The sequence below is a fragment of the Bos grunniens genome, chromosome 26, assembly GCF_055505025.1.
Source record: "Bos grunniens cultivar Pamir isolate PY7600 chromosome 26, Bosgru_T2T1.0, whole genome shotgun sequence".
Classification (NCBI taxonomy): Eukaryota; Metazoa; Chordata; class Mammalia; order Artiodactyla; family Bovidae; genus Bos; species Bos grunniens.
This window is the reverse complement of record NC_141190.1, coordinates 23,244,021-23,270,358: the sequence shown is the minus strand read 5'-3', so window position 1 is coordinate 23,270,358 and position 26,338 is coordinate 23,244,021. Positions and strand designations below refer to the sequence as shown.

The window sequence follows — 26,338 nt, the reverse complement described above, 5'->3', positions numbered from 1 at the left end:
TGTTTTAATGACCAAAAGATCATCTATACCAGTAGTTCCAAATGTCAGTCTTCAGAACAATACTAGTATGTTGCCAAGTTTACACCTTTCCAGGAAAAAATGAGAAAATCAACCAAAAATATTTTGTTGATTATTTCCAGTATTTTGGCCACCCGATGTGAAGAACTGACTCATTGGAAAAGACCCTGATGCTGGGAAAGATTGAAGGCGGGAGGAGAAGGGGACGACAGAGGATGAGATGTTTGGAGGCTTCACTGACTCAATGGACATGAGTTTGAGTAAGCTCCAGGAGTTGGTGATGGAAAGGGAAGCCTGGCATGCTGCAGTCCATGGGGTCGCAAAGAGTCGGACACAACTGAGCTGAACTGAACAAAAATATACCTTTTTTTTTTTTTAAAGCAAGCTTTATGCAATATACTTTCCTTTGTTCTAGGAACATGTACCTCACCTGTATGTATACTAAAATTTCCTTTTATTAGACTAAGAAGGTGGTTCAGTTCAGTTCAGCCGCTCAGTCGTGTCCCACTCTTTATGACCCCGTGAACCGCAGCACGCCAGGCCTCCCTGTCCATCACCAACTCCTGGAGTTCACTCAAACTCATGTCCATTGAGGCAGCGATGCCATCCAACCATCTCATCCTCTGTCATCCCCTTCTCCTCCTGCCCTCAATCTTTCCCAGCATCAGGGTCTTTTCAAATGAGTCAGCTCTTTGCATCAGGTGGCCAAAGTATTGGAGTTTCAGCTTCAAAATCAGTCCTACCAATGAACACCCAGGACTGATCTCCTTTAGGATGGCCTGGTTGGATCTCCTTGCAGTTCAAGGGACTCTCAGAGTCTTCTCCAACACCACAGTTCAAAAGCATCAATTCTTCGGCACTCAGCTTTCTTTATAGTTCAACTTTCACATCCATACATGACTACTGGGAAAACCATAGCCTTGACTAGATGGACCTTTGTTGGCAAAGTACTGTCTCTGCTTTTTCATATGCTGTCTAGGTTGGTCATAACTTTCCTTCCAAGGAGTAAGCGTCTTTTAATTTCATGGCTGCAATCACCATCTGCAGTGATTTTGGAGCCCCCCAAAATAAAGTCAGCCACTGTTTTCACTGTTTCTCCATCTATTTGCCATGAATTGATGGGACCAGATGCCATGATCTTAGTTTTCTGAATGTTGAGCTTTAAGCCAACTTTTTCACTCTCCTCTTTCACTTTCATCAAGAGGCTCTTTAGTTCTTCTTCACTTTCTGCCATAAGGGTGGTGTCATCTGCATATCTGAGGTTATTGATATTTCTTCCGGCAATCTTGATTCCAGCTTGTGCTTCTTCCAGCCCAGAGTTTCTCATGATGTACTCTGCATAGAAGTTAAATAAGCAGGGTGACAATATACAGCCTTGACGTACTCCTTTTCTTATTTGGAACCAACCTGTTGTTCCATGCCCAGTTCCAACAGTTGCTTCCTGACCTGCATACGGGTGGTAGATGTTTATTAATGCCTTATAGACCCATATAAAAACATCGCAACCTCATCCAAACATTCACCAGTTACTGATCAATCCACACCGTACAGACAATACTGAAGACTACATACTTCAGCATGCACTGAGAATCCCTTCAAATGGACTACAGATGCAGACGTGAGATTGCAACCATCAATAGGCGTACCCTTCTATTTACCTACAGAAACTACAAAGCCCAGGGTACAGTGCGTCGAAACGCGACGCTGCGTTCCTTAAACTAGGTGGGGTTCCGAAGCAGCCTGGCTTGCTAACTCAGGTGCAAGGCATGTTGGGTATTGTAGTTCTTCGAAAGTGAGGTCGGGCCGCTCCCCGGCTGCCCATTGCCGGCGGCCAGACTGCGCATGCGTGTCATTGGCGTTAGCAGCGGACCGGGCTGGCAGTTCCTTCCTCGGAAGGAGAGGTTCTTCTGCCATGGAGTCCTACGATGTAATCGCCAACCAGCCTGTCGTGATCGACAACGTGAGTTGCATCCCCCTAGCAGGGCTTATGCTCTCCTCCCCGAAGGGATCGCTTCCCGTGTTTCAGTCTGGGCTGCCGGTTCTTTGTCACTGGCCCGGCCTGTCAGGCGGGTTCAGCCGCCGCCGCCTCTCTCCTCCCTCGACCCGAAGTCCGCAGATAGGGCGACCAGCTGGCCAGCAACCATGGGATGGAGAATCTTGGGATGGATAAAGGGAAGGGTTATAGTCCTAGCAGGGTCCTTGGGCCCTTGACTCGAGGGGCCTTAACCGCTCTCTGAGCCCCCGGCGCCCGCCCCTCCCCAGTGTTCGATAACTCTATTGGCTGCTCTGGCTGTCCATCTTGACCGCTGACCCCGCCTCTGGGCCTTGCCGGATGAAGGCAGCCTTCTGCAGTGATTGGCTCGTTCCCCTGCCGTTCTTCCGGGCCGCCATAGTGTTTCCCCTCTCTAAGGGCGGTGCGGTGCGCGAGGGCTGTTGTGATTGGTTTCGGGGACTTCCAGTGGAGGGGGCAGACGGGATAGGGCGGCGGTGGAGCAGGGCTAAGTTTCCTTCGGTCCCAGCCGGCAGGGCGGCTTGGCGGTGTATCCGGGTGGGGTCTGAGAGTGTGATGCCAGAAATGGCCTGAGAATTTCAGTTATTTCTGTGATTATAAATTACAGCGGTAATAAAGGTCGAGAAGAAAGGAGAATGACAAAGCAAGCAGGGAGGTACCTTCCTCTTTGAAACGCCTAGTTGCTAGGGGTAAAAATTACTAAACATAATACTTGCCAGGCGCTCCAGCGCTTACACGGAGGGGTTCGCATACATTCCAATTGGATCTTCACAAAAACCAGGTGAATAGTTAAGGCAGGAATTTTGATCCTCGTTTTACAAATGAGAAAACAAGCACAAAAAGGTAAAGTGAGCCCAAGGTCGCACATTAATCCAGTGCTTTATCCGTTATTCATCCTGATAGTAACCCACGCAAATGCACGATAGTCACAAATGGAAAGAATCTAAATATAGCTCTTATTTTTGGCGGAAGGAGGCAGTTATTTAAAAAGTGGATGTTTGTCTTCCATTCAAAGGTTTGGTCCAACGGAGATTTGTTGCTACCTTTCTAGTCCCCTCTGAGTTCCCCTACTAAGCTGACTCAGATTCGGTCTCTTGATTCAGTCCTTGGGACCGTTGGCACTTGCAAGGTCCTTTCGTCTGCATCATCTTATTCAAGTTTCAACACTGATAGGTAGATAGGACTCGAAATACACAGAAAAATGAGACGTGTAAGGTTAAATAACAGTATTCAAACCACCTGGCTTATAAATTGAAGAGCCAAAATTCAATTTGAGATTGAGTTCTTAATTCCTCACTTTTTCCAAGGAAACGTGCTTCTTTGGCTAGCTTTCCTTCTCTCCTGGAAAAAAGTTGAGCTCAGTGAGACACCTCATTTGGGGGAGGATTTGATCGGCGGGCAGGACGGGGAGGGTTGCGGATCGCCTTCCTTAGGCTATTGAATCCGGGTGGGAAAAGATGCTTGGTATCCTTCATTTTTCCTTAGTCTCTCGTTCCCCAGTTCCCCACACACAGACAGTGTCTAGGGCCTGGCACCACTAGGTGCACATTGGATTTTTAATTTTTATGGGTGGGGGGGATTAATGGCTGAAAATCTCTATCACAGTAATAAAGATGTCCTTAAATAAAAGGATGGGAGGAAGGACTAATTACTGCATAAGGCTGAGCAGGACTCTTTGTTCTTGATGTTAATTTTCAGAGAAGACTACTATTTCTATCTTCAGCCAGTTTGTGTATGCTTCATGTGCCTTTTTCTTTGTTTTAAAAAGAAAGGAAAATAGAAATTAGCAATTTCCTGTTTTCATCAGTGCAAAAGGAGCAGTCTGTCCATCCCACCAGACCTTTTGCTTCTAGGATTGTTGGGCAGCAGTGCTATCTCCAACCATTTTCTTTATGTCACTTAAGCAAATGCTTCTTAGTTCCTTCTTTCTCATTCTTGATAATGTATTTGAAATGCATCAAAGAAGCGGTACCTTTTCAGTTTGAATACTTAAGGAATAGACTTGTTTTTTCTCTGGGAAAACATTTCCTTTATTATGCCAGCAATCCCACCAAAAGTTGAAGTAGGAGAAACTTAAATTAATTTTCCCACTAGAATTTACTATCTGCCAGTAAATCATTTAAAATATTTGAGCCAGCTTTATATTATGAGAATAACGTGTCTCTAGCAGATTTAACAGCTCCATAGCTTATCGTGCTGCCACAGTTTTATTTCTGGGCTAAGGAGAGTGTAATTAAAAGACAGAAGAACAAAGAAAGCAAGGAAAAGAGAGAATAGCCCCATTACCAGTTCACAGCCTTTCCTAGTCTTAAGACAATTGTTGACCACCCCTTTCATAGAATTCTGGGACCAAACCAATTCATCAGAATTTAATGAAGAAGATGGAAGGGTGCGTGTATGCGTATGTGCATGCGCGATTTAATGATGACAACAACAACAAAAAAGTGATGAGTATTTTAAAAAATGAAACATGTTGTTCTTCCCAAAGTCATATCACAGATAGTAGTACAAGAATGAGAAGGGCCACTCCCAGGACTACAACACTTTAACTGGAATACTATATTTATTCTGAAGCTCATATCTTTGGGAGGATCTCGAAGGTTAAATACTTCCATAAAATGAAGCAACATTATGGTCAATCTTAAAATTGTCTTTTCTGGCTATATTATGTGGGCCTAAATGCAGGAATAATATCAGATCTCTACAAGTTTTTCAAGCTAAGAGTTTTACTGTTTACTGAGTTTACATTATGCTTCATCAGCCCCCTTTTTGAAAAGTGAGATTCTTTAAACACACGGAAAAGTTCAGAGACGCATATAACAAGCACCTATGTAGCATGTGTCCTCCACCTTGATTTAATAAATGTTGTCATTTGCCAAATTTGCTTCAGATTTTTTTAGGACATAAAACATTACAGATATAATCGAAGCCTCTTTGTACCCATCCATAATCCCATCCTTTCTGGTCCATACATAACCCCGGAAGCAAACCTCATTGTAAAATTAATGTGCTCCTTTCTGATTTTATGGACACATGTGTTTTATAATGTGTGTGTATATAGTATTTATGTTTTGAATTTTTACTTAGCTGCTATCATCTTATTTGCTAGCTCTCCTTATTCTGGTGGTGGTGGTGGTTTAGTTGCTAAATCGTGTCTGACTCTTTGTGACCCCCATGGACTGAAGCCTGCCAGGATCCTCTGTCCATGTGGTTTTCCAGGCAAGAATACTGGAGTGGATTGCTATGCCCTTCTCCAGGGGATCTTCCAGATTCAGGGACTGAACCCACAGCTCCTGCACTGGCATCCTGATTCTTAACTGCTGAGCCACCAGGGAAACCCTTCCTTAATGTAAAAAATTTCAAATATAAACAAAAGGAGGGGAAATGTTATAACAAACATCCATGTATCCATCATCTAACTGTAACAGTTATCAACTCTTGACCAATCATTTTAGCTACATACCCACCCACTTCCCTCTTTCACAAACATTTAAAAACATAACTAATATACTATTATCAAAGCTAATAAAATTAACAGTAATTCCTTAGTATCATCAAATATCTAGTCTGTCAAATTTCACTAATTTTCTCTCTTTTTTAACAGTTTGTCATCAGCTCTTAAGATCTATTGATTCAGTTAAGTTTAAGGGACACTAGAATTAGCTAAGGAAATGAAGTCAGTATATTTATTTAACACCATCACTTGTGGTATGACTTTCAGCCTGTTGGTTGTACAACTGCAGTGAGAATCTTCCCTAGTTTGGTGGAGAGAGGGAAGAGAAGGTGGCTTATAGATTACACTCAATTATGTGTATTTTGAGAGCCATGGATGTGCTTCACAAACTGGAAAGAATGTCCAGAATAGGGGTCTCAAACTCAATGCCTGGGGAGGCCAACCAGATACATTAAAGAGGCGGAGGAGGGGCAGGGGGATGAGGAGAAGGTAGTCTTAATAAGTGAGAAATCTGAGAGATGCATTGAGCATGCTTGACCAAGGTTTCCAGCAAGTTGTCCCCATGCAGGAATGCAGGCCAAGTGTTACCAGATTTTCTCATTTTTCAAGGGAAATCAGAAGTGTTAATTTCATATGCAATCTCTAGTGTTTTTTAATTTTTAATTTTTTTTTTTTGGCCACACCACGTGGCATGTGGTATCTTAGTTCCCTGATTCCAGGGATCGATGCCTCGCCCCCATAGGGAACCATGGAGTCTTAACTGGGCCACCAGGGAAGTCCTGCAATCTCTAATTTTTAACTTTTGGAAGTTAATGTAAAAGTAGTTTGTGGTCTGTGGAGACAGAAAGTATGTTAGTGGTTGCCTCTTGCCTGGAAAATCCCATGAACGGAGGAGCCTGGTGGGCTGCAGTCCATGGGGTCGCTACAAGTCGGACACGACTGAGCGACTTCACTTTCACTCTTCACTTTCATGCATTGGAGAAGGAAATGGCAACCCACTCCAGAATTCTTGCCTGGAGAATCCCAGGGACGGGGGAGCCTGGTGAGCTGCTGTCTATGGGGTCGCACAGAGTCGGACACAACTGAAGTGACTTAGCAGCAGCAGCAGCAGGGTGGGGGTTAGTAAGGATGGAGAGTGGCTGCTAATGGGTACAGGGTTTCTTGGGGGGGATGATGAAAAGTTCTAAAATTAGGTTGTAGTGATGATTGTTCAGCTCTGTGAATATACTAAGAACCATTAGATGATGCACCTTAAATGGGTAAATTGTGTGGTATGTGGGTTTTATCTCAATAAAGTTGTTTTTTAAAAACGATTTTGTGGACCAAACAAAATATGTCTTTGGGCCAGAATGTCCTAGAATCTGAGTCCAAATCAGAAGCCTGAGCTAACAAGTTCCCCAAATTCTTTTGTACGATGTTTTCACCAGTGTCCTAGAATCTGAGGCTCCACCTCACAGCATTAAATGGCAGACAACTAGCCTTCTTCCCAGCATGTTAAGAATAATCAGTGCTTAGGGTAAAGTTGCCCAAGCCACAGGTCGATAGCCAGCAGGTACTACTAGAAACATGCTGAGGAATTTGCTATTTGTTCGCCTGTAACAGAAGGAGAATGGTCAGAGTTGGCTGGCAGCAGACTTGAGTCCCCAAAATCAAATATTTAATGAGATTACTTTTTCAAATGTAGGCATTTGTTTCAAACAAGGCATTTGTTTACTTGGTTTTGACAGAGTGAATAACAAAGAGTGGCAGCTCATTTGCCAAGTATACAGTTCCTAGTTACAAATACTATTAAAGAAATTGACATGACCCCTTTGTATGCTCTCCTGGTATGGCTTGAGCAGAATAGAGGCAACTCAGCCACTTCCCTTGTCCCCACCCATTTTTCACCTGACACTTGGCCTGCCAAGCCAGCTCATGGGGCTGCAGGGACAAGCTGGGTCTAGTTCGACCTTGTGTATCACCTTCCCTGTACCACCTCTGCCTGGGGCTTCTGGCATTCCGGCTGCTCATTCAGGTTCATCTGCCAATCATTTGAGCTTGGTTTTCATTTTAGTTAGCCAGCATCTAGCCAAGTACCCTGCAAATGTCAGATACTGCTGATATACAAAGTCTCTGACCTCAAGGAATTTGCAGTGAAAAGAGACAAAAGTGTAAACCATAAATTAGAATAGAAAGCAGAATGAAATTCATGCTACCTAGTGAAACAGGCAGTGGTGATTTGGGGAAGGTAATAGGAAGAGGATAACAAATTGCAACTGGAGATTATCCTTCAGGAGGAAGGCAGTGATATTTGAACTGGGCCTGTTATATTCTAGCTGGAAAGGACAGGGAGAAAGAAAAGAATCTAATGTCTTAATCTGCTTTGTCACTCAAACTCTAGCCCTCTTGTTAGTAAACTCAAAATCAAATCTCCAGGAAAATCATCTCTTAGAAATATCTTGGAGAATCCCTGGTGGTCCATTGGCTAAGACTCCATAATCCCAAGGCAAGGGGCCTGGGTTCAATCCCTGGTTGGGGAACTAGATCCCACATTCCACAACTAAAAGATTCCACATGCCGCAGCTAAGACCTGGTGCGGCCAAATAAATAAATATTAAAAAAAAAAAAAAAAGTATCAGTCTCGTAAAAAAAAAAAAAAAATCTAGAGTCTGAAGCACAGATTTCATCTTTACTTTTCTCGTTTCAACTCCTGCCAGGAGATCTAATTAGTCTGTTAGCATCACCACACCCAGATGAAGGCAGTGGGCAATTCGGAAGCCTGAGCTAACAAGTTCCCCAAATTCTCTTGTAGGATGTTCTCACTAGCTGCGCCACTGTCCCCAAGCCCTTGGGTTTGCAGTAGGATAGTCCGCCCTCCTTCCCAGTCTTTCAGCTCAGTTTACAGCTGTACCTTTTCCAGGCTCCTTGCTGTTCTGCCCAGACCGATGAGTTTGCACATTGTCTCCTGTTTTTTCTGTTGGCAGAAGTTCCTGCTGTCTTAGAGAACGGGCTTGCCCTGCTCTCCCCCAACACCTCTTTCCCTGTCCTTCAACCACTTCTTACCTCCTCCCTCGCTAGGATCAGTCACCTACCCCCTCACCCTGCTCTTATAAAAAAGCAGAAATAAAAAAGACAGATGGATCCAGGGGTGTTGCTGGGAAGCCTTTGGTACCAAGGTAACCTTGGCTATGTAGCATCTCCTGGTGTGTTTAATGCTTGTGTGTTCTGCAAACATTACACTCCACCCCAGGAGAAGTCGACAGGCAGCAGGAGGTGGCTTGCTGCTCTTGGAGCTGCAACTGTGTTGGGGGTGGAAGGACAAGGGTAACTGATGTAGTGGTAGAAGAATTAAGAAGGAAGAGAACAGGGTGATCTGCAGGCAGCATCAAGCCTCACCACCTGTCCTGCATGGCGTTGATATCCAGAATCAATGTTTACTTTGGCTGGGCCCACGCGGTACCAGAGATGATGGTGGGAGACGGCAGACTCTTCTCAGAGTGCTTAAGGGCTCTTCTGCTCTTGACCCTCAAGAGACCAATGAGTGCAGCAAAGCACAGTGAAAAGGCAAAACACCTACTGCAGTCCCCCGAGTCACTGGAGTCTGCCCCTGCAGTCAGAGCCAGACGATGTACGCCGTATGGGAGTTAGCTTTGAGCATGGCAGTGCTCTCAGGGTGTGTCTGTCATAGAGGCCCTGGAGGGCGGGGGCAGTTCAGGTCTGAGCTGGGAAGGTAGCTTAGACGCGCACTCCCTGATGGTTTAGCAGAATTGTGTGCCCTTCCCACCTTGGTTATGTTCCTAAACTCGGCCGCTCTGTGCTTCTAGGTACTTTCCTCTTCTCTCCTCAAGCCTTTTCCTTTTCTTCCCTTTATTAATATTATTTTTAATTCCAAAAGTAAACATGTTCAATGTAGAAAAGACGAAGAATATATAAAAATCAAATAGAGTGTGTAGTAGAAATTCCCCTCACCATTCCCAGCTCCAGTGTCCTCCCTTTGGCATGTATTCACTGTACAAATCCTCATGAGTGGATATATTACACATAAATATAAGGTCCTTTCTCTTTCTAAAAGAAAGGTGGGACCATATTATACATACTGTGTGATATGAATCTCCTCTTGTTTGTGTGATTTTCTGACTTCTCTTTCTCTCCTCAGGGATCCGGTGTGATTAAAGCTGGTTTTGCTGGTGATCAGATCCCTAAATACTGCTTCCCAAACTAGTAAGTCATTCTGTAGCTTAGTGAGAAGCTTGTAAGGCTTGTCAGTTTTGTTATGATGTCAGCCCTCCGTCTTTTAGGGGGAAAGGATCTCTCATTTAGGTCAGTCTTGGTCTTCAAAACAACAACAAGCAGGGACAAGAGCTGGCTTTTGGAGTGAGCAAACTGTTGCCTGCGTGTTACAATTGAGAGGCAGTTTTTTGTTTTTTTTTATCTGATGCCAAAAATGTTATCATTGGTGACTTACTGCTTTGGATGACAGTCTCATAATGGAGTCTTCTTCTTAAAATTCTCCTGTCACTCAGAATGGAATTTGACATTAAACCATACCTACCATTCTAGGGAGAATGAGTCTTTTTCTCAGCACTTTCTTACTAAGGCAGAGGCGCTGCAGGCAGGAGAAGGGCACAGGCACCTGGGAAAGGGGTCAAAGCAGTGGAGAAAGGAGGAAGGCCATCTCTCAGTTACAGCATCACAGTTGTCCTTCATAGAAGGCCTGGGCAGGAGGCTAAGGAGACAAAAACTTTTTGAGTTAATCATTCTCAATGAACACTTGTTTCCTTGTGTCTCTTGATCTGTACATACATTGGGGAAAGAGAAGAACTAGGGATATTGAATCATCCTGAATTTGATAACTTATAATAAATATATGAAATAGTATGCTAATAAATACAAAAAAATGTTCATTATAGGAATTGTGGGAAGTGCATTCCTCAGTGACAGTCACAGTAGAATGGAGTATATTTCTTCCCATCCAAGTACATGCATTAGTATAACTTGCCTGTGTTCTGTCATGAAATGAGAAGTGATAGTCTTCCCCGCTCTCTTTTGTAGTGTGGGCAGACCCAAGCACGTTCGTGTCATGGCAGGCGCCCTCGAAGGTGACATCTTCATTGGCCCCAAAGCCGAGGTAATCCCATGTCCTACTGAAGAAGCCTCAAGCCAGCAGGGGACCTTCACTGCTCCCCACGCAGGCAGTATCCGACAGAGGGACATGAGTAAAAGAAATAATTTCCTCTTGAAATCTCCCCTTTCACTCTCTCATTCTAAAGAGAATAAACCCAACTGGTTTATTTCTCCCAGGAACAGCCTCTGGTTTTAGAAAGGAAATACTTGGAACCCCACTTTGGGAAACAGAGACCAGTCCAGAAAAAAGGGCTTTTGCCTTCCTTCTATCACTATCTTGCCAAAGATCAAATTGACTGGCTTGGTTATTTTTTGGCAAAAGTGATTGAGGGGAGATCCTGGCTGGGGTACCCTGGGGATAAGTTAATTAGCACAGTTTGGCAGAACCCTTGGGCAACTTCTAGAAGCAGAACAACAGAATCTTTGTTGCCAACCTTGGCTGCAGATGCCAGGAGATTGTGTCCTGGGACCAGACAATGAGGAGAATGCCACCCAGGGGCCCACGGAAAGGCAGAAGCCCTCTGCTTTGCCAGCTGGTTGGGCATTGAGCACAGTTCACAGCATAGTTTAGGGACTTGAAGGATGGGTGGGTCCACCCTTAGCCATGGGTGCGGATTGTGGGGTCCACCCGGCAGTCCTGAGAGGCTGGCTGCGGCTGCAAGCACTGCTCTCTGCCCCCAGGAGCACCGAGGGCTGCTCTCCATCCGCTACCCCATGGAGCACGGCATCGTCAAGGACTGGAATGACATGGAGCGCATCTGGCAGTACGTCTACTCTAAGGACCAGCTGCAGACTTTCTCAGAGGAGGTAAGGGTCCTGTGTGTGGGGCGCCATGTGGGCTATGCAGCGCAGACAGAAGCCCTACCCCAGAGATGAGGCAGATGACTACGATAACCGCCTTGAGCATTTGTGTCTCATGTTCTAGGCATCAGGCATGTGCTTTTCAGACATGTTTGCATTTAATCTTCACAGCATCCCTATGAGGCACAGGTAGTATTATCATCTCCATTTACAAACAAGGGAACAGAAGTTCAGAGAAGCCAGATGGTGTTTCCGCGATCACCCAGCGAAGAGTGGTAGAGCTGGGGTTCCAACCCATGCCTTTCAGACCTCGGAGCTGTATATACTCTTTAGTTTCTAAGGAAGGAACTCTCAACTCAGAAACACAAAGGAAGGTGCTGACTAGGCTTATCAGAATTTCCAGGAGAGGGATGTATTCTGTTTTTTAATAGTATTATCAATAATGATATTTAATTTTCTATTTTGGAAAAAAAATTTTAAGTATTACTTTTATCATAGTAATTCCAAATATAGAGTTTAGCAAAATCTTGATACCTGGAGCTATCCAGAAGGTACAAGGGCCTATATAAGAATCTTGGAGGACAAGAGGGTAGTAGAAAGTGAGGATAGAATGACACTTTAGAGGGGGTATGAATTTGGAAAGTTGAGCAACTGGCTTGGGTGGCGGCAAGTGACCAGCCCACCAGCCCTCTTTTAGAGAGAGGCTGACAGAGTTCGTGTGGGCTCTCCAGCCAGCCACTCAGTGCTAATGAGGGCTGGGAATCTGTCCTCACCTGATTGCTGTCTGGGCATCTTTCCCCAGCATCCTGTGCTCCTGACAGAGGCGCCTTTAAATCCACGGAAAAACCGGGAACGAGCTGCTGAAGTTTTCTTCGAGACCTTCAACGTGCCAGCCCTTTTCATCTCCATGCAAGCTGTGCTCAGTCTGTGAGTAACAGCTGGCTGGCGAGCCTGGCCCCTGGGGGGGAAGCAGTCCTTTGGCAGAAGCGAGGCTGGCCCTGCTGTGGGTTGGTGCAGAGCTCCTTCAGTACCCCTGCCAGGGACGGTAATGGATGGTGGGAAAGGCAGCATCTCCCAGTCTCGGCCCTCCCTGCTGGTCTGGTGCCAAGGCTCTCCGCTGAGCCTGCTGGGAAGGCCACGTGCTACAACAGCTCTCCCTGTTGGCCCCGCAGTGAGTTCAGGTGTTTTTCTCAGGGCCTCCTTGAGCCAGGCGCTGTGCAAGGCTGGTGATAGGCTCGTGATGAAAACACCCCTGTCATCCTGTCTTGCTCCCAGCCTGCCTCCCACCAGGGTTAGGTCCATTGCCAAGATCATATATTGGTAGCCTGCAGATGGCATGTTTGACCCCGCTGAAAAATTGTGACATTAAAAATTGGGACATTTCCTATCAAAATCAAAATTTCTGACTTCTCTTAAAAAAGAATGGGAAGATCTGATAATGCCGGGCCTGCATTCCTCTAGAGCAAAAATCAGCAGGAGCTGAAAGAAAATTGCAGCTGCCATTTTAGATAGGGTTTGGAAACCTGACTTCACCACAGCCTTCTCCACTGCCTGTCATCCAACACGAAGGCTGAATTTCAGGTGCTATTTATGAAACATTATGGGTTTTCCCCCTTCATATCACAGAAATATATTTCTGTACCCTTGTCCTTACTAAGAGAAAAACTTAAGGACAGACCTAGAGGGCCAAAAGCTAGTTGGTTGGTTGGTTTGTTTTCCTTCTTTAACATTTTGGCCGCATTGCACAGCATGTGGGATCTTGGTTCTCTGATTAGGGATCGAACCTGAGCCCCCTGCATTGGGAGTGAAGAGTCTTAGCCACTCTACCAGGGAAGTCCCCAAAAGCTAGTTTTTTATGCAAGTGAAAATATTCTTGTTTTCTTTAATTCATTCACTTTTCTTGCCTGACCCCTGAGTTTTTTTTCTCTTGTCTAGAGAGTAAAAACTGTCCCTCAGGCTGGGTCCCTGAAAGTGGAAGGGCAGGTCATCTCCTGTGGTTGGAGGGCCTATTCTTCTGTAGCAGTGGCAGAAGGGGTGCTTGGAGAGGCTTGGCTTCTTTCCTTTAAACATTCCAGGCTTGCTTGCTTCAGTGCTCAGGCTGCCTTCATACTCAGTCCAGTCGGAGGCTTCTGGAGAAGGCAGGCCCCAGCTTTAGTTCAGTTGACCTTGAACTCTAGCAAGAAGTGAGAGTCTTCCCAGAGTGAGGAGGCAGGGGTTAGTGATGGTGTGCCCCCTTTGCTTCAGTTATGCCACCGGCAGGACCACGGGTGTGGTGCTGGATTCTGGGGATGGCGTCACCCATGCCGTGCCCATTTACGAGGGCTTTGCCATGCCCCACTCCATCATGCGCATCGACATCGCTGGCCGAGACGTCTCTCGCTTTCTTCGCCTCTACCTGCGCAAGGAGGGCTATGATTTCCACTCATCCTCCGAGTTTGAGATTGTCAAGGCCATAAAAGAAGTGAGTGCTGCCCTCCATGGGCCCAGGGCTGGGAGAGGGAATGGGAACAGCAGCCAGGACCTCCGTGACGTGGAGTGAAGAGTGGCTAAACCCCTGCCCTGGAGATGGGTCTCTGTCCTTCCTGACCAGGCCTCCTGGCGGCCCTATGATCTCCAGCCAGTCCCCTCACCCTGAGGGATTGACCTTCCAAAGTGCTGCCATCTTGTGGGCTAAAGGGAGCTGCCTGTATTTCCTAAGCTGGGTGATAAGCACACCCATGCTCATTATGTTTTTTATACATCATGTATAAATTACACATGTTCTTTTACACTCTTGAAGAAGTCAGACTGCTTTTTTTTTTTTTTTTTTAAGTAAAATGAACCCTCCTGTCATCTACGGCTCCTGGGAGACCTCTGAGCTGGGTAGGCAGGGCCCAGAACCATACAAGTAGTAGGAAAAAGACACCTGAGTCTGAACTAAGATTAGGGTGTGGTCTCAGACTCAAATCCAAAACGCCGAGTTGCCACACTTGGCCTCCAGGAAGGTGGAGCAGGTGGGGACACATATCCTAAGAAGGGTCGGGGAGGTTTGGGTCAGCTTCACTGGGTGGCACTTAGGATATGCAGCTCTCATGACCTTTAGGACAGTCACTGCAATGGATGGGGACTTTGACCAGGTAGGCACCAGCTTTCCAGCCAGCCTGACTTGTGCTTGGTTCTCCAGAGAGCCTGCTACCTGTCCATAAACCCCCAGAAGGATGAGACACTAGAGACGGAGAAGGCGCAATACTACCTGCCCGACGGCAGCACCATTGAGGTAGGCGGCGGGGCCTCTCCCCTCAGGTCCCAAAAGCACTGAGCCCAAAGAGAACTCCCCATGGGGAGGCTGGAATCAGGCGCACTGGTCCTTTTACACCCTCTGCCTGGAGCAGTGTAGTGTTGAGCTGCAGCGTCTCCTGCAGGGTGAGGTGCCAGGGACTTGGCTTCTCCTGTGTGGAGGGGAGGAGGTGTTCTCCTGTGGGATTAGAAGGCCAATATGTAGTGCTATCCCTAACCACTCAGGACAGTACAGAGTGAATTCCAGCCTCCTGGACCTCCACCGATAGGAGGAAATTTCCACAAATGAATGAATCTATCAAGTCTCTTGGCTGGAAAATGTCAGAGCTAGGATTAAACACAGGAGCTTTCTCTCTCTAGTTTCCCAGGAGCTCTATCTTTGTTTGTTGAGGCTCTTGACATACAAAGTCTTCCCTGAGCATGGCCTTCAGAGCCACCTGGTTACTAAGCCCTGGGCAGAGGGACCTGAGCCTAAGACGCTTGCCCCCCAACCCCGCAGATTGGTCCTTCCCGATTCCGAGCACCTGAGCTGCTGTTCAGGCCGGACCTGATCGGCGAGGAGAGCGAGGGCATCCACGAGGTGCTGGTGTTTGCCATCCAGAAGTCTGACATGGACCTGCGGCGCACGCTGTTCTCCAACATCGTCCTCTCGGGTGGCTCCACCCTCTTCAAAGGTTGGGCTTTACTCTCAGGGCCCTACCCCAGGAAGCTGCCACGTCCTGCTGGGCCCAGGGGACTGATGTGAGATTCTCCCTTCCTGCCTATTCAGGTTTTGGTGACAGGCTATTGAGTGAAGTGAAGAAATTGGCTCCGAAAGACGTGAAGATCAGGGTAGGAGTATGCCAGGGGGTGGGCGAACTGGGCCACCAAGGGTCTGGGGCACCGCGTGGCGCGGCCTCCCCTCCTGCTCTGCCCAAGATTTCCAGGCACCATCAGGTGGCTCCCAGCTTCTACTGTGCCCCTGAGGCCTGCTAGAGCGGGGGGACCCATCCTCATGATGGGGCTTCACCAAACGGGGCAGTTCTGATCCCCGATGTGGCAGGATGCTAGACATGCAGTCTGTCAGGGAGCTTGACTTCAGCTGCCCCCGTGACACAGTCCAGCACCTCAGTGACTGCTGAGAGGAGCTGGCCTGCCTGAGGAAGGAGGGGTCCTAAGTGGAGGACTGTGGTGCCTGCCGTGCAGTCTGCTCCCCACCAGCTCCCAGCAGAGCTGGATCTTGCCTTCAGATGGCCCCTGCTTCCCTGGGAGCCATAGGTACTTCGGGTTGCCAGAAGCCTGTTTCTCCAGATGAGTGTCAGGCTGACCATGGTATCCCCCAGAGAGGCCACAGGGACAGAATTTAAAGGTTGTTGTGTGAAACATATCCACTGACTCTCACTGGTGGAGAGACGAGTATTGGACGGGGAAGGGAGAGGGGAGGACGGCCATCTCAGATTCCTCTTTCCACCCACCCCGGCAGATATCTGCACCACAGGAGAGACTGTATTCCACATGGATTGGGTGAGTAGCTCTTCTGGGAATAAGAGTGGAGCACTCTTATTGCAGAGGCATTGATTACGCCTCACCACCCCAGGGCTTTGAAGAAAAGCCTGGTCTGGTTTGACCCCAGGGGGACTGGCTGGCTCCACAGATACCCACTCCCCGTCTCTGACATGATTCCTTTGGATTCCCTCCATGCCAGGGGCTCCATCCTCGCCTCCCTGGACACCTTTAAGAAGATGTGGGTCTCTAAGAAGGAATATGAGGAAGATGGTGCCCGGTCCATCCACAGGAAAACCTTCTAATATTGGGACATCGTCTTCACCTCTCTCTGAAGTTAACTCCACTTTAAAACTCGCTTTCTTGAGTCGGAGTGTTTGCGAGGAACTGCCTGTGTGTATGAATGTGTGTGTGTGGGTATGAATGTGTGCACATATGCGAGTGCCGTGTGGCCCAGGGATCCCAGGATTTCAGGGTCCGGAAAGGACGATGAACTACCCATAATGGCGACGGCCTGAGACCTGGGGTTGACCACTAACTGGCCCCTGACAGGGAAAAGTGCTGGCAGAGGGCCCTGCTCTGTCAGCCGGGCCTTTGTCTGGCTGTGTGGGACTATGTTTACTACCACAGGGAGACAGAGAGGGAGGTAAACCAACCCCGGGGACACTTGCTGCTGCCCATCCTAGGCTGGGCTGGCCCCACCCCCGAAGGAGGCCCTGTGGCCTCCCCTTGTTCATCATTCTGCTCTCGATGCCTCTTGATCGTGGACTGAGGCTTGAGTCCAGGGTTGAGTTCTTGTCTGGTCTTGTTGCAGTTTGGGTTTAGAAAGCTGGAGAAACACTCCAGGAGCTATTATTGAGACTTCCCTGTCAGGAGCGGGCAGGATGCCCTCAACTTCACCTGGGGACCAGGACCACACTGGGCATTTGAGGAGGGCATGGAGTGCTACTTCTGATCAGTGGCGGGCTTACTGCTCCAACCCCCAGCGCCATCCAGGGATCTCTGGAGAGTTTCAGGAGCCTGTTGGCCTCAGGTCCTGTTAACTTGCTTTCCATCCATCCATGGGCAGTGCCATCTTCAGTTTTATTTATTGAAGTGTTTGTTCAGTTAGGGGACTGGAGAGAGGGAGCTCACTGCCCCGTCCACCAGTCACCCTGTTCACACTAATGTTTACAGCGCCTAAGCTTAGCATAGCGTTCAGGGCCCTGCCACTCCCTGCCAACATGAACTGACAGTATCCATAGGCCTCAGGACCATTTGGGATCAGAGGCTACATTCAAAGTCACTCTGGCCTCTTTCTTTCTCCCTCTTCCACTTGCTCACTGCCCTGGAATCAACAGGCTGGTTGCTGGTTGGATTTTTCTGAAATAGGAGGTAGAATCACCATTTGGCAAAGGCTCCCGGCAAAGGAGGGGTGTTGGGGATGCCGCCTCCTTAGGACTGGAGAAAGAGCCACAGTTAACCAAGCTGCCTTTTCCCATGCTAGCTGACCCCAGGGGACTAGCTTGTAGAGGCCAGACAGCCCCCTCTGGCTGACTTGTGCTATTCTTGTCTTTGGACTTGTTTGGTCAGGGAAGGAGGGGCCAGACCAGGCTGCCTGGAACTGATGGGCTCAGGCTCACTTCCTCTGGTCCAGTGGGGCCAGGCGCCTACCCTGGACTGGGCTGGCCTGGCAGGGGTCCAAAGGCTCTTCAGCCCAGAAGTGCAAAGCTGGGGCTAGCAGATATTCACCGGCACCCTCACCCATGACACCAACACTTGCCCGATCCCAGATTCCAGGCAGTATTCTCGACCCCATGCCGTCCAACGACCAAAGGCCCTGCCAGGTGTGGGCCGCAGCAGCAGGTGTGTGTGAAAGCGATGTGGCGACCCGCGGACTGCAGTGTGCTTAACCAGCTCACCTCCCTCCTCTTAGCCCAAGCCTGTCCCCTGCACAGCCTCGCACAAACCATGTTGCCTGGTGGGGCCCAGTGTACTTAAATAAACTCGTTCTAATAGACACATCAGCTGGGCCTCTGTCTGCAGTCAGTGCAGGGTGGGAGGGAGGAGCTGTGGGCCCTGAGACTGGGCCTAGTCTGTCCTCTAGAGGGCATGTTGCACCCGCCAGACTTGGCTAGACCTTCACCCAAGTCCCAGCCTGTCAGGAGCATGCAAAGAGGCTGTTGACAAAGAAGCCCAGAGACCAGGCCAGGAACTGAGAGTCCATGCCCTGTGCCCAAGCCCATGGATGAGACTCCACCCACAATGAGAGGTCAGCTCTTCATATCTCTGAAGTCAGGAGCTTATTAAAACTCAGTTCCTGGGGTCTATGCTCAGATATTCTGATTAATCACTTCTCCATTTTAAACCTGTATACTTGAGCAGTTAGGGGTGGGAATTGCTAGGCACTTTACAAGTGTTAACCATTTGATTCTCGCAACAACTAAAATGCAAGTATGTTTGTTACTCACTTTACAGATGACGAAATAGAGCCACAGAGAGATTATGTAATTTCTCCCAAATCTGCCCTTTGTTAGCTAGAATTTGAACCCAGGCAATATAGCACTAGACTACATTCTTAACTGTGATGCAGACCTTCAGATAACCATTGGTCTAGGGCAGTGGTTCCCAATTAAGGTCAGTTTGCCTCTCGGGACACATTTGGCACTGTCTGGAGGTGTTTGGTCGTCATGACGGGAGAGATGCAACTGACATCTAGTAGGCAGAGGCCATCCACAATAAAGAACTCCCCAGCCCCAAATGTCTATAGAGCCCAGACAGAAACGCCGGCCTAAAGCCAAGGTTTCTAGTCCCAGTCTCACGGTAAATAAAAAAAAATTTTTAAGTCATCTTTGGAAGATCCCTGTGACTCCAAGGATCTCTAGCCTAGAAGTGGCCACTCCTTGCCCACCACCTCCAGCAGTGGTAAATGGGAAACGCAATGGGGCTATGACCACAGGCCTGAAAGCTGTTTGGCTCCCAGGGGCCCATGAGGCTACAGTCTGCAGGCTCTCCCCACTACCTCAGTGAACCTGATGCAGCGTCCCCTCCGCCCTACCCCACTCATCTTTGAAAACGTTCTCAGGCTGCTCTTATTAAGAAATCCTGTTCTCCAGCCCACCATTCCCATACACAGCATAGACTCCAGGAATGGAAATAGAAATGACTGGCTTTAATCAATCTGTGATGAGATGAACCTCACTGAGAGGTCATTTGGGGTTCAGGGGCGCCCTGCAGCAGCTGGGGCATGCTACTCCAGGTGCGGCTGAAGCAGAGAATTCTGAGACAAATCACTGGAAGGGGCAGGTAGGACTCCCAGTCCTGACCAGGCAAAAGTGGTTCCAGAGCCCACAGGGCGCCAGCCCCAGCCAGGTAGGAGGAATGGCCTCCATACCCATAGCAACCCCATGTGACCACAGTGTGGGCCCCACCCTTCTCGGTCCTCTTCTTCCTTCTGCTCTAGAGGAGGAAGCAGGTCCTTGAGCACACACACAGCCCAGCCTTTGCCCAAGCTGGGCCAGACAGTCATGCAGGAACTTAGACCCCAGTGACACTCCGGCTCAGCCCCAAATGCTCCCACTCTGCCATCTGTCCTCCAGGCAGGACCCCAGGGAGGCAGAAGAGCAGGACACAGGGCTGGCGCCCCCAGGGCTACAGGTAGTGTCCTCAGCAGGGTGGCTTTGCATTCCCCTCACACCATCTTAACGTCCAGGGTCTGGGCCCGTGACAGGCTCTGGCGCTGGGCTTTGACCATGTGCAGGCGCCTCCCGTGCAGCGTGAACTGGGACCAAGTGAACAGCTGCAGCAGAGCACAGGCGATGGGCACCAGCACCAGCAGGTAGAAGCAGCCCTGGCGGAGCGGCGGGGCCTGTGCCGGGGGTGGAGCCGGAGGCTCCGGCCAGGGCTGAGCACTCCCCACAGGGGCCGGGGGGTGCTGCTGGAAGAGATCATGACCTAGGACAAGAGAGCCCACAGAAAGAACAGGTCAGCCCTGGCCTCCAGAGTCCACAGCGCCTCATCTCAGATGTCACATGGACACGTCCAAACCCCAACTCTCAATTCTGCACCCAAATTTGCTTCTCCCCCGTTCCTTCTTTCGGAATGGCACCACTATCCCCCCAATAACCAAAGTCTTCCTAGAGTCCTCAATTAGCTTCACCACTCCCCAAGAGCCAATCCTTCACCTCCCAACTCGAAAACACAGCCCAAACCAAACACTTCTTTTCAGCCCCCAGCACCGCCTGCTCCAAGCCTCCATCGCTTTTGCCACAGCCTCCCTACAGTCCATTCTCCAAACAGCAGACAGAGTGAACTTTAAAAAATGTAAATCAGACTAGGCCATTGCCCTACTTAAAACCTTCCTAAGAGCTTCACTGAGAATAAAATCCAAACCCTGCCCTGATCTACAGAGCCCCTCTTCACTTTTTCAGCCTCATCTCCAAACCACTCCTGGGCTTCCCCAATGTTGCAGTGGTAAAGAACTCATCTGCCAGTGCAGGAGATGCAAGAGACTGGGGTTCGATCCCTGAGTGAGGAAGATCCTCCGGAGGAGGAAATGCCAATCCAAACCATTCCTGATAACCTGGGCTCCTGTACTTTGTTTTCTGCCTGCCTGTGATTTGCTGAGATCTTTCTAGACTAAATCCTCACCATTCATTTCACATCCTGGGTGCCATCTCCTCAGGGTCCTTCCGGACCACACAGAGTAGCTTCTTAGCCACAATGATACTTTTACCAGTGCACTTATCACTGCCTGCTCTTCTCTTGTTTAGCTGTTTAGTGTCGACCCCACCCCACCCCAACATAGAATATAAGGTCCATGATGGCAAAGACCTTATCTGTCTTATTTTGTTATCTCTCTCCCTAGAGGCACCTAGAACACCACCTGGCAGAGAAGGTATCCCATACATATTTGGTGAATGAATGAATGAAGTACTAAAAGATGGAACCCAGTTCCTCTGCCCACATAGGGACAGGCAGGGGAGGGGTGGCAGCCAGGGGCAACCCAGGCCCAGCCTCTGTCATGGCTGGTTGTCATTCTCTCTGCTTCACTCGACCCAGGTCCCAGGCTCATCAGCAGATACACCAGGTATGCTGTGCTCCCTGGAGCCTCGAGCACCATGCCAGTCCCTGGGCCCTCACCTGTGTAGAAGCAGAGCAGCCAGGTGCCCAGCAGCGGAGCGAAGGTCTGGCCTGGCTTGGTCACCAGGGCCACCATGCCAAAGAGAAGCGCTGAGGCTGCCTGCTTGCGGTGATTCAGCACCAAGTCCTCATCCACCAGGTCCGTGACCACCAAGGTCAACAGCTTACAGGTGCCCTCTGTGAAAACACGGTTGCTGCCGGCGAGAGAGAACGGATAAGAATGAAGCGGGGTGGGGGTGGGGGGACACAGGTGTGGGGGCGAGGGAGGGGCAGCGTCTACCTGGCAATGAAGAGGCAGAGCAGGCCGGGGTGGTCGGAGCCAGCCAACAGCATAAGCAGGCTCAGGCCCAGCTTGAGCAGGAAGAGCCCCCGCACCACGGCGTAGACACCCCAGCGCCGGCACAGGGGCAGGAAGTAGAGGTTGTTGAGGTGGGGAGCGACGTAGGAGATGCCTGGGGAAGGGAACGTGGCCTTATCAAGGGGCGCTGCCACAACCTCCACAACTGCCCACATTTTAACCATCAGAAATCAAAGTTTGCACTGATTCAGCACTAACTCGGTCCAGGCGGTGTGCTAAGAGTTTCCACATCCTTTTATTTAGTCCTCACAACCCTTTAAGGTAAGTACTATCTCTACCTTACAGATAAATGGAGACCCAAAAAGATGAAATAAAACACACCCAAGGCCACACAGGGAAGAAGCACAGTCAAGACACGTTCCCAGGCCTGTCAGGAGAGTAGTCGTCCTTGTGAACGAGCTACTGCGCCGCATTACCGCTAGGTGGCATGACTATCAAGAGGACCACCATGAGGGCAACCCTACCCACTCAAACTCGCATAAGCTCCCTCCCTTCCTCTGGAAAACAGAGTGGGGGTGGGGCTGGGGGCTGGAGGTGCAACCCCAGCACAGATTCTGCCCTCTGCCACCTGGGCCCCAGCTGGGAGGTGGCTGTATCTGCAGTCAGTCTAGGGGTTCTGGGGTGCAAGCCTCTGTCCTTCTGGCCAGCACAAGGTACCCACTCACCCAACAGGAAGGAGCCCGTGGAGAGGGAGATGTGGTCTGACAACAGATGCTCCAGGAAGAGGGGAAAGAAGTTGCTGTTGAAGTGGCAGTGAAAGACCTGCAACCAATAGGGACACTAAGGAGGCTGGGGAGGCGGGGTGAAGGGAGCCAGGAACAGCCAATAGGGACACTAAGGAGGCTGGGGAGGCGGGGTGAAGGGAGCCAGGAACAGCCAATAGGGACACTAAGGAGGCTGGGGAGGCGGGGTGAAAGGAGCCAGGAACAGCCAATAGGGACACTAAGGAGGCTGGGCAGGCACTGGGGAGGCGGGGTGAAGGGGGAGCCAGGAACAGCCAATAGGGACACTAAGGAGGCTGGGGAGGCGGGGTGAAGGGGAGCCAGGAACAGAGGGAAAACCAACAGGGGTGGGGCGGGGGTGGGCAGCAGCAGGAGCCAGAGCGGCGTCTAGTCCCATGTCCTTCAGCATGGACCATACCAGAACAAAACCTAAAACCAAATTCCTATGCTTATCTATAAAAGTTAGAAGGAATGATAACATCACCATTAAAACAACTGAAAGCTTTCTTTTGTAAAACTTTTCAATGCTAAAACAAGCTTAATGACACAAAAACAATGTGTTTCTAAATTTTGCTGGCTTATATACTACATATGTTCTAGGTCTGGCCTGTGGTGTTTTAAAAAGAGTCCTCAGGGACTTCCCTGGTGTTCCAGTGATTAAGACTCTCTACTTCCAATGCAGGGGATGTGGTTTTGATCCCTGGTTGGGGAACTAAGATCCCACATGCCCTGCAAAAATACAATTATACAAAAGTGTTCTAAGCATTGTGTGTGCTTAGTCACATCCGACTCTTTGGGACCCCATGAACTATAGCCCATCAGGCTCCTCTGTCCATGGAATTTTCCAGGCAAGAATACTGGAGTTGGGTTGCCATTTCTTACTCCAGGGGATCTTCCTGACCCAGGGATCGAACCCGTGTCTCCTGCATTGCAGGCACATTCTTTACCCACTGAGCCATCAGGGAAGTCCACATATGCCCTGCAGAGTGGCCAAAAAAAAGTCCCCAAGGGAGCACCTCTCTTCTATACGCATGTTGCAGGTGAGAACATGGCTGCCCCAAAAGAGAGAGACTGGCCTAAGAGCACATAGGGAGTTAGGAGCTCAGATGCAGTGAGAATCCAGGTCTCTAACTACCCAACTTGTATTCCTGCCATTCAGCGGCTCAGCCTCAGGCAAGGCCAGAACTGATTTTCCAGCTTCTGGGAAGGTGGTTCCCTTGAGTGAGGCATTTGAAGCCATCCTATGAATGGGCATTGCTCCCATACCTGCACCAAGTCCATGCCCACGAACCACAGGAAGTTCCGGTGGCGTGCCAGCTGCTGGAGGTACTGGCCCAAGGTGATGCTACCCGCCTCCTCGCCGCCCACAAGCAGCTCTTCTTCACATAGGCTACGGGGCAGAGGGGAATCAAGAACAGCTTAAGCTGGGCCAGAGACATCCCCCACCCCAGGCAGCCATCCATCAGCCAGGAGCCCCAGCATGGCAATCAAGCCCAGCAGAGTGCTGGCCACTCACCCGTCATTCACAGCCATGGCTGGGCACCCCGGCTCCCTGCCGGCCGCCTCAACCCGCCGCCTCAGCAGCCGTGCGGCCCCCACAAAGCCCAGCCCAGAGCCAGTGGCCAGCGCCAGGCAGAAGGCGCGGAAGGAAGAGAAGTCCTCTTTGTTCCAGAAGGCGTAGGAGGCAAAGACAGACAGGGAGCCGGCCGCGCTGAAGAGGGAGCAGTAGAAGTTGAGGTGGGTGCGGTCGTGGGCTGAGAGAGCCAGGTCGGCCAGCAAGGCATGATGGTGCAGGTCTACGAGCGTCAGGAAGCCGTCGTAGAGGCACAGGCACAGCAAGAACTGCAGCCCAGCAGGCGCCCAGGGCACCCAGAATGCCAGGAACGACAGTGCCAGCAGCGGCCCATGCCAGCCCAGTGCCCGCACCCGTGCCAGCACCACAGCCCGTGAGGAGAGCCCAGCACCTGACCTGCCAGGGAGAGGGGGGCCGTTGGGAGATGCCCTGGCAGCCCTGGCAGGCCCCACTCCCTGCCTGAACTCAGGAAATGAGAAGGCCCAGCCAACGGCTGGCAGTGGTTTCCCTTTCTTTCCCCACCCCACACACAGGTAGTGGTCCTCCAGCCCTGGGGAGGGGGAGGTGGGAGAGGACCAGTCCTGAGCTTTCCCCAGGAAACAAACCGGGGTTGGGAGCTGAGGAACTGACGGTCACTCAGCCAGCCGAAGAGGGGGTCGTTGAGACTGTTCCAGAGGAGAAACACGGTCTGTGGGCAGAGGGGAGACGGGTAGGTGGGCTCCAGGCGGCGTCCTCTCCAGGGCTTTCCCCACCCCAGCCTGCTCGCCACCCCTCAGAGATGATGCCAGCTTTCCTGCCTGCAAACAGGTGCTCAGGTCAGTCCCTCTGCCATAACCCACAGCCACTGCCCCCATCAAACTCCCACCATCCAGGGCACTGCTGATAAATACATGTGAATATATTATAAGTGTGCATACAGTGCCTGGCTCACAGGACAGAGGACGGGAGAGTTGGCATAATCCCCACTGAGGCCTCCAGCTCTACCTTTTCTTGCTGAATCTTAGTGGGCAAGCCAGCTTACCCTCTGCTCCTGCCTGGGTAGGACCCTGCCCTGCCATCTGCCCAGCTCCCACCCGGGCTGACTGCCCCAGTGCTGGCCTACCTCTCCAACCCAGAAGGCAGCTTTGTCGATCTTGTACACTGAGACAAAGGTGTCCACGTAGTAAAGCAGGAACACGTTGTGCAGGACAGAGACAAACAGGGCCAGGGAGCCATAGACCACAGCCGTGGGCAGGCCCAGCAGCCAGGCCCAGGGCCCACCCAGCCTCATGGCGGCCAGCCCAGCCTCAGCCCCAGGAGCACTGAGGTGCGCCCATGGCCATGGGCATTCTGGCCATACTTGTCCCTGGGGAAGAAGGAGCCAGTTAGCTGCAGGGATCAGAGCCACCCCTGCTCCTAACCCCAGACCTCTGAGTCATCTCACTGGGAGAAAGTTTGCACACAAAACTGGGGAATCGCCAGTGGGAATCACCAGCTAAAACAATGCTGGACTACATACCACTATTAGGGAGTAAAAGGAAACTGATAAAGGCGTGGGAAGAGAAGGCAGACAGCTAGCAAGTGCAGAGTCAGGTCGCATGCTAGGGCATCTTCTTTCATCCATATTCTAACCTGACAGCCCTGGGCCTGGGCACACACTGTGCCTACAGTAGAATCTCGGGCAAGCTAGTTAACCCCAGCCTCAGTTTTCTCTTCTGTAAAAGGGAAAAGTGGGTGATCATGGCTACTCAGAAGAATAAAAGGATTAAATGAGGTAACTCACAGAAAGTGCTCAATAAATATTGGTGGTATCATTATCATCTTTATAAAACCCATACAAAGTTTACAGCACTGTTCCAATATTATAGGAGAGCAACCCCAAGCTCAGAGATGGTTAAGTCATTTGCCCAAGGTCACACAGCATAAAAGTAGCAGACTTGAACCCTGGCCTGTCTGGCTCCAAAGCCTTTTTTTTTTTTTTTTTTTTTGCCACTTGACCTCCCAAACTGGATTACTGTGGGGTGCTGGGTAGAATGGAGAGACCTGCCGTGATGTCAGGTTTCACAGGGATATAAGAGTGATACGATATGATAAGAGTCCACAACTGCCCATGCACTTTGATTCCAGAAACCCCACCTTAAGGAACTAACCCCAAGAGAACATGTACAGAGTTGTTCACAGCAGCAACATCTAAAAACAGCCAAAAGTTGGACATAGCCCAGGAACACAACAAAGGGACTGGCTCAACAAGCCCGATGCTCTCCACAAAGGTCAAGTACGTGGGCAGCGTCAACAAACGGGAGAGAAACTCAAGGACGTGTTACTTGAAAGAACAAAGGACAACACACGGGCCTGCTCCGGACCAGGCCAGCTCGTGCAGAGACCAGCAGGCCAGACTGACCATGGATTTAAAAGGAAATAAAAATCCAATTCTTATTAC

General features: G+C 49.8%; 2 protein-coding genes across 28 annotated transcripts in view; one reads left to right on the top strand and one right to left on the bottom strand.

Annotated features, from left to right (window-relative positions):
- The first annotated feature begins 1,864 nt into the window (after positions 1-1,864).
- On the top strand, positions 1,865-18,151 carry ACTR1A (actin related protein 1A). The gene is made up of 11 exons (XM_086377480.1): positions 1,865-1,978; positions 9,619-9,683; positions 10,515-10,590; positions 11,268-11,393; positions 12,190-12,314; positions 13,632-13,848; positions 14,551-14,643; positions 15,163-15,337; positions 15,433-15,494; positions 16,126-16,166; positions 16,348-18,151. The coding sequence occupies exons 1-11, from the start codon at positions 1,931-1,933 to the stop codon at positions 16,448-16,450; spliced, it is 1,131 nt and encodes a 376-aa protein (XP_086233606.1). The 5' UTR covers positions 1,865-1,930; the 3' UTR covers positions 16,451-18,151.
- Positions 18,152-19,275: 1,124 nt separating this feature from the next.
- Positions 19,276-26,338, bottom strand: part of SLC68A1 (solute carrier family 68 member 1) — a 30,507-nt gene continuing 23,444 nt past the window's right edge. For 9 of the 27 annotated variants that reach the window (XM_086377454.1, XM_086377455.1, XM_086377447.1 and 6 more), the window contains 8 exons: positions 25,022-25,264; positions 24,525-24,607; positions 23,863-24,315; positions 23,613-23,736; positions 22,290-22,386; positions 21,547-21,718; positions 21,267-21,460; positions 19,276-20,078 (listed from right to left, as the gene is read on the bottom strand). In XM_086377454.1, the coding sequence (XP_086233580.1) occupies positions 19,816-20,078; positions 21,267-21,460; positions 21,547-21,718; positions 22,290-22,386; positions 23,613-23,736; positions 23,863-24,315; positions 24,525-24,607; positions 25,022-25,189 (1,554 nt within the window). In that variant the 5' untranslated portion in view covers positions 25,190-25,264 and the 3' untranslated portion in view covers positions 19,276-19,815. Of the gene's footprint in view, positions 20,079-21,266; positions 21,461-21,546; positions 21,719-22,289; positions 22,387-23,612; positions 23,737-23,862; positions 24,316-24,524; positions 24,717-25,021; positions 25,265-26,338 lie in introns of all 27 variants that reach the window. The other 18 variants (XM_086377462.1, XM_086377460.1, XM_086377461.1 and 15 more) reach the window with 5 other exon arrangements.

Bases quoted from the DNA above. Each gene is read 5' to 3' on its own strand.
- ACTR1A (XM_086377480.1), top strand. From the start codon at position 1,931: ATGGAGTCCTACGATGTAATCGCCAACCAGCCTGTCGTGATCGACAAC. The intron at 1,979-9,618 runs GTGAGTTGCATC...TTCTCTCCTCAG, and splicing joins AGCCTGTCGTGATCGACAAC to GGATCCGGTGTGATTAAAGC. The intron at 11,394-12,189 runs GTAAGGGTCCTG...ATCTTTCCCCAG, and splicing joins TGCAGACTTTCTCAGAGGAG to CATCCTGTGCTCCTGACAGA.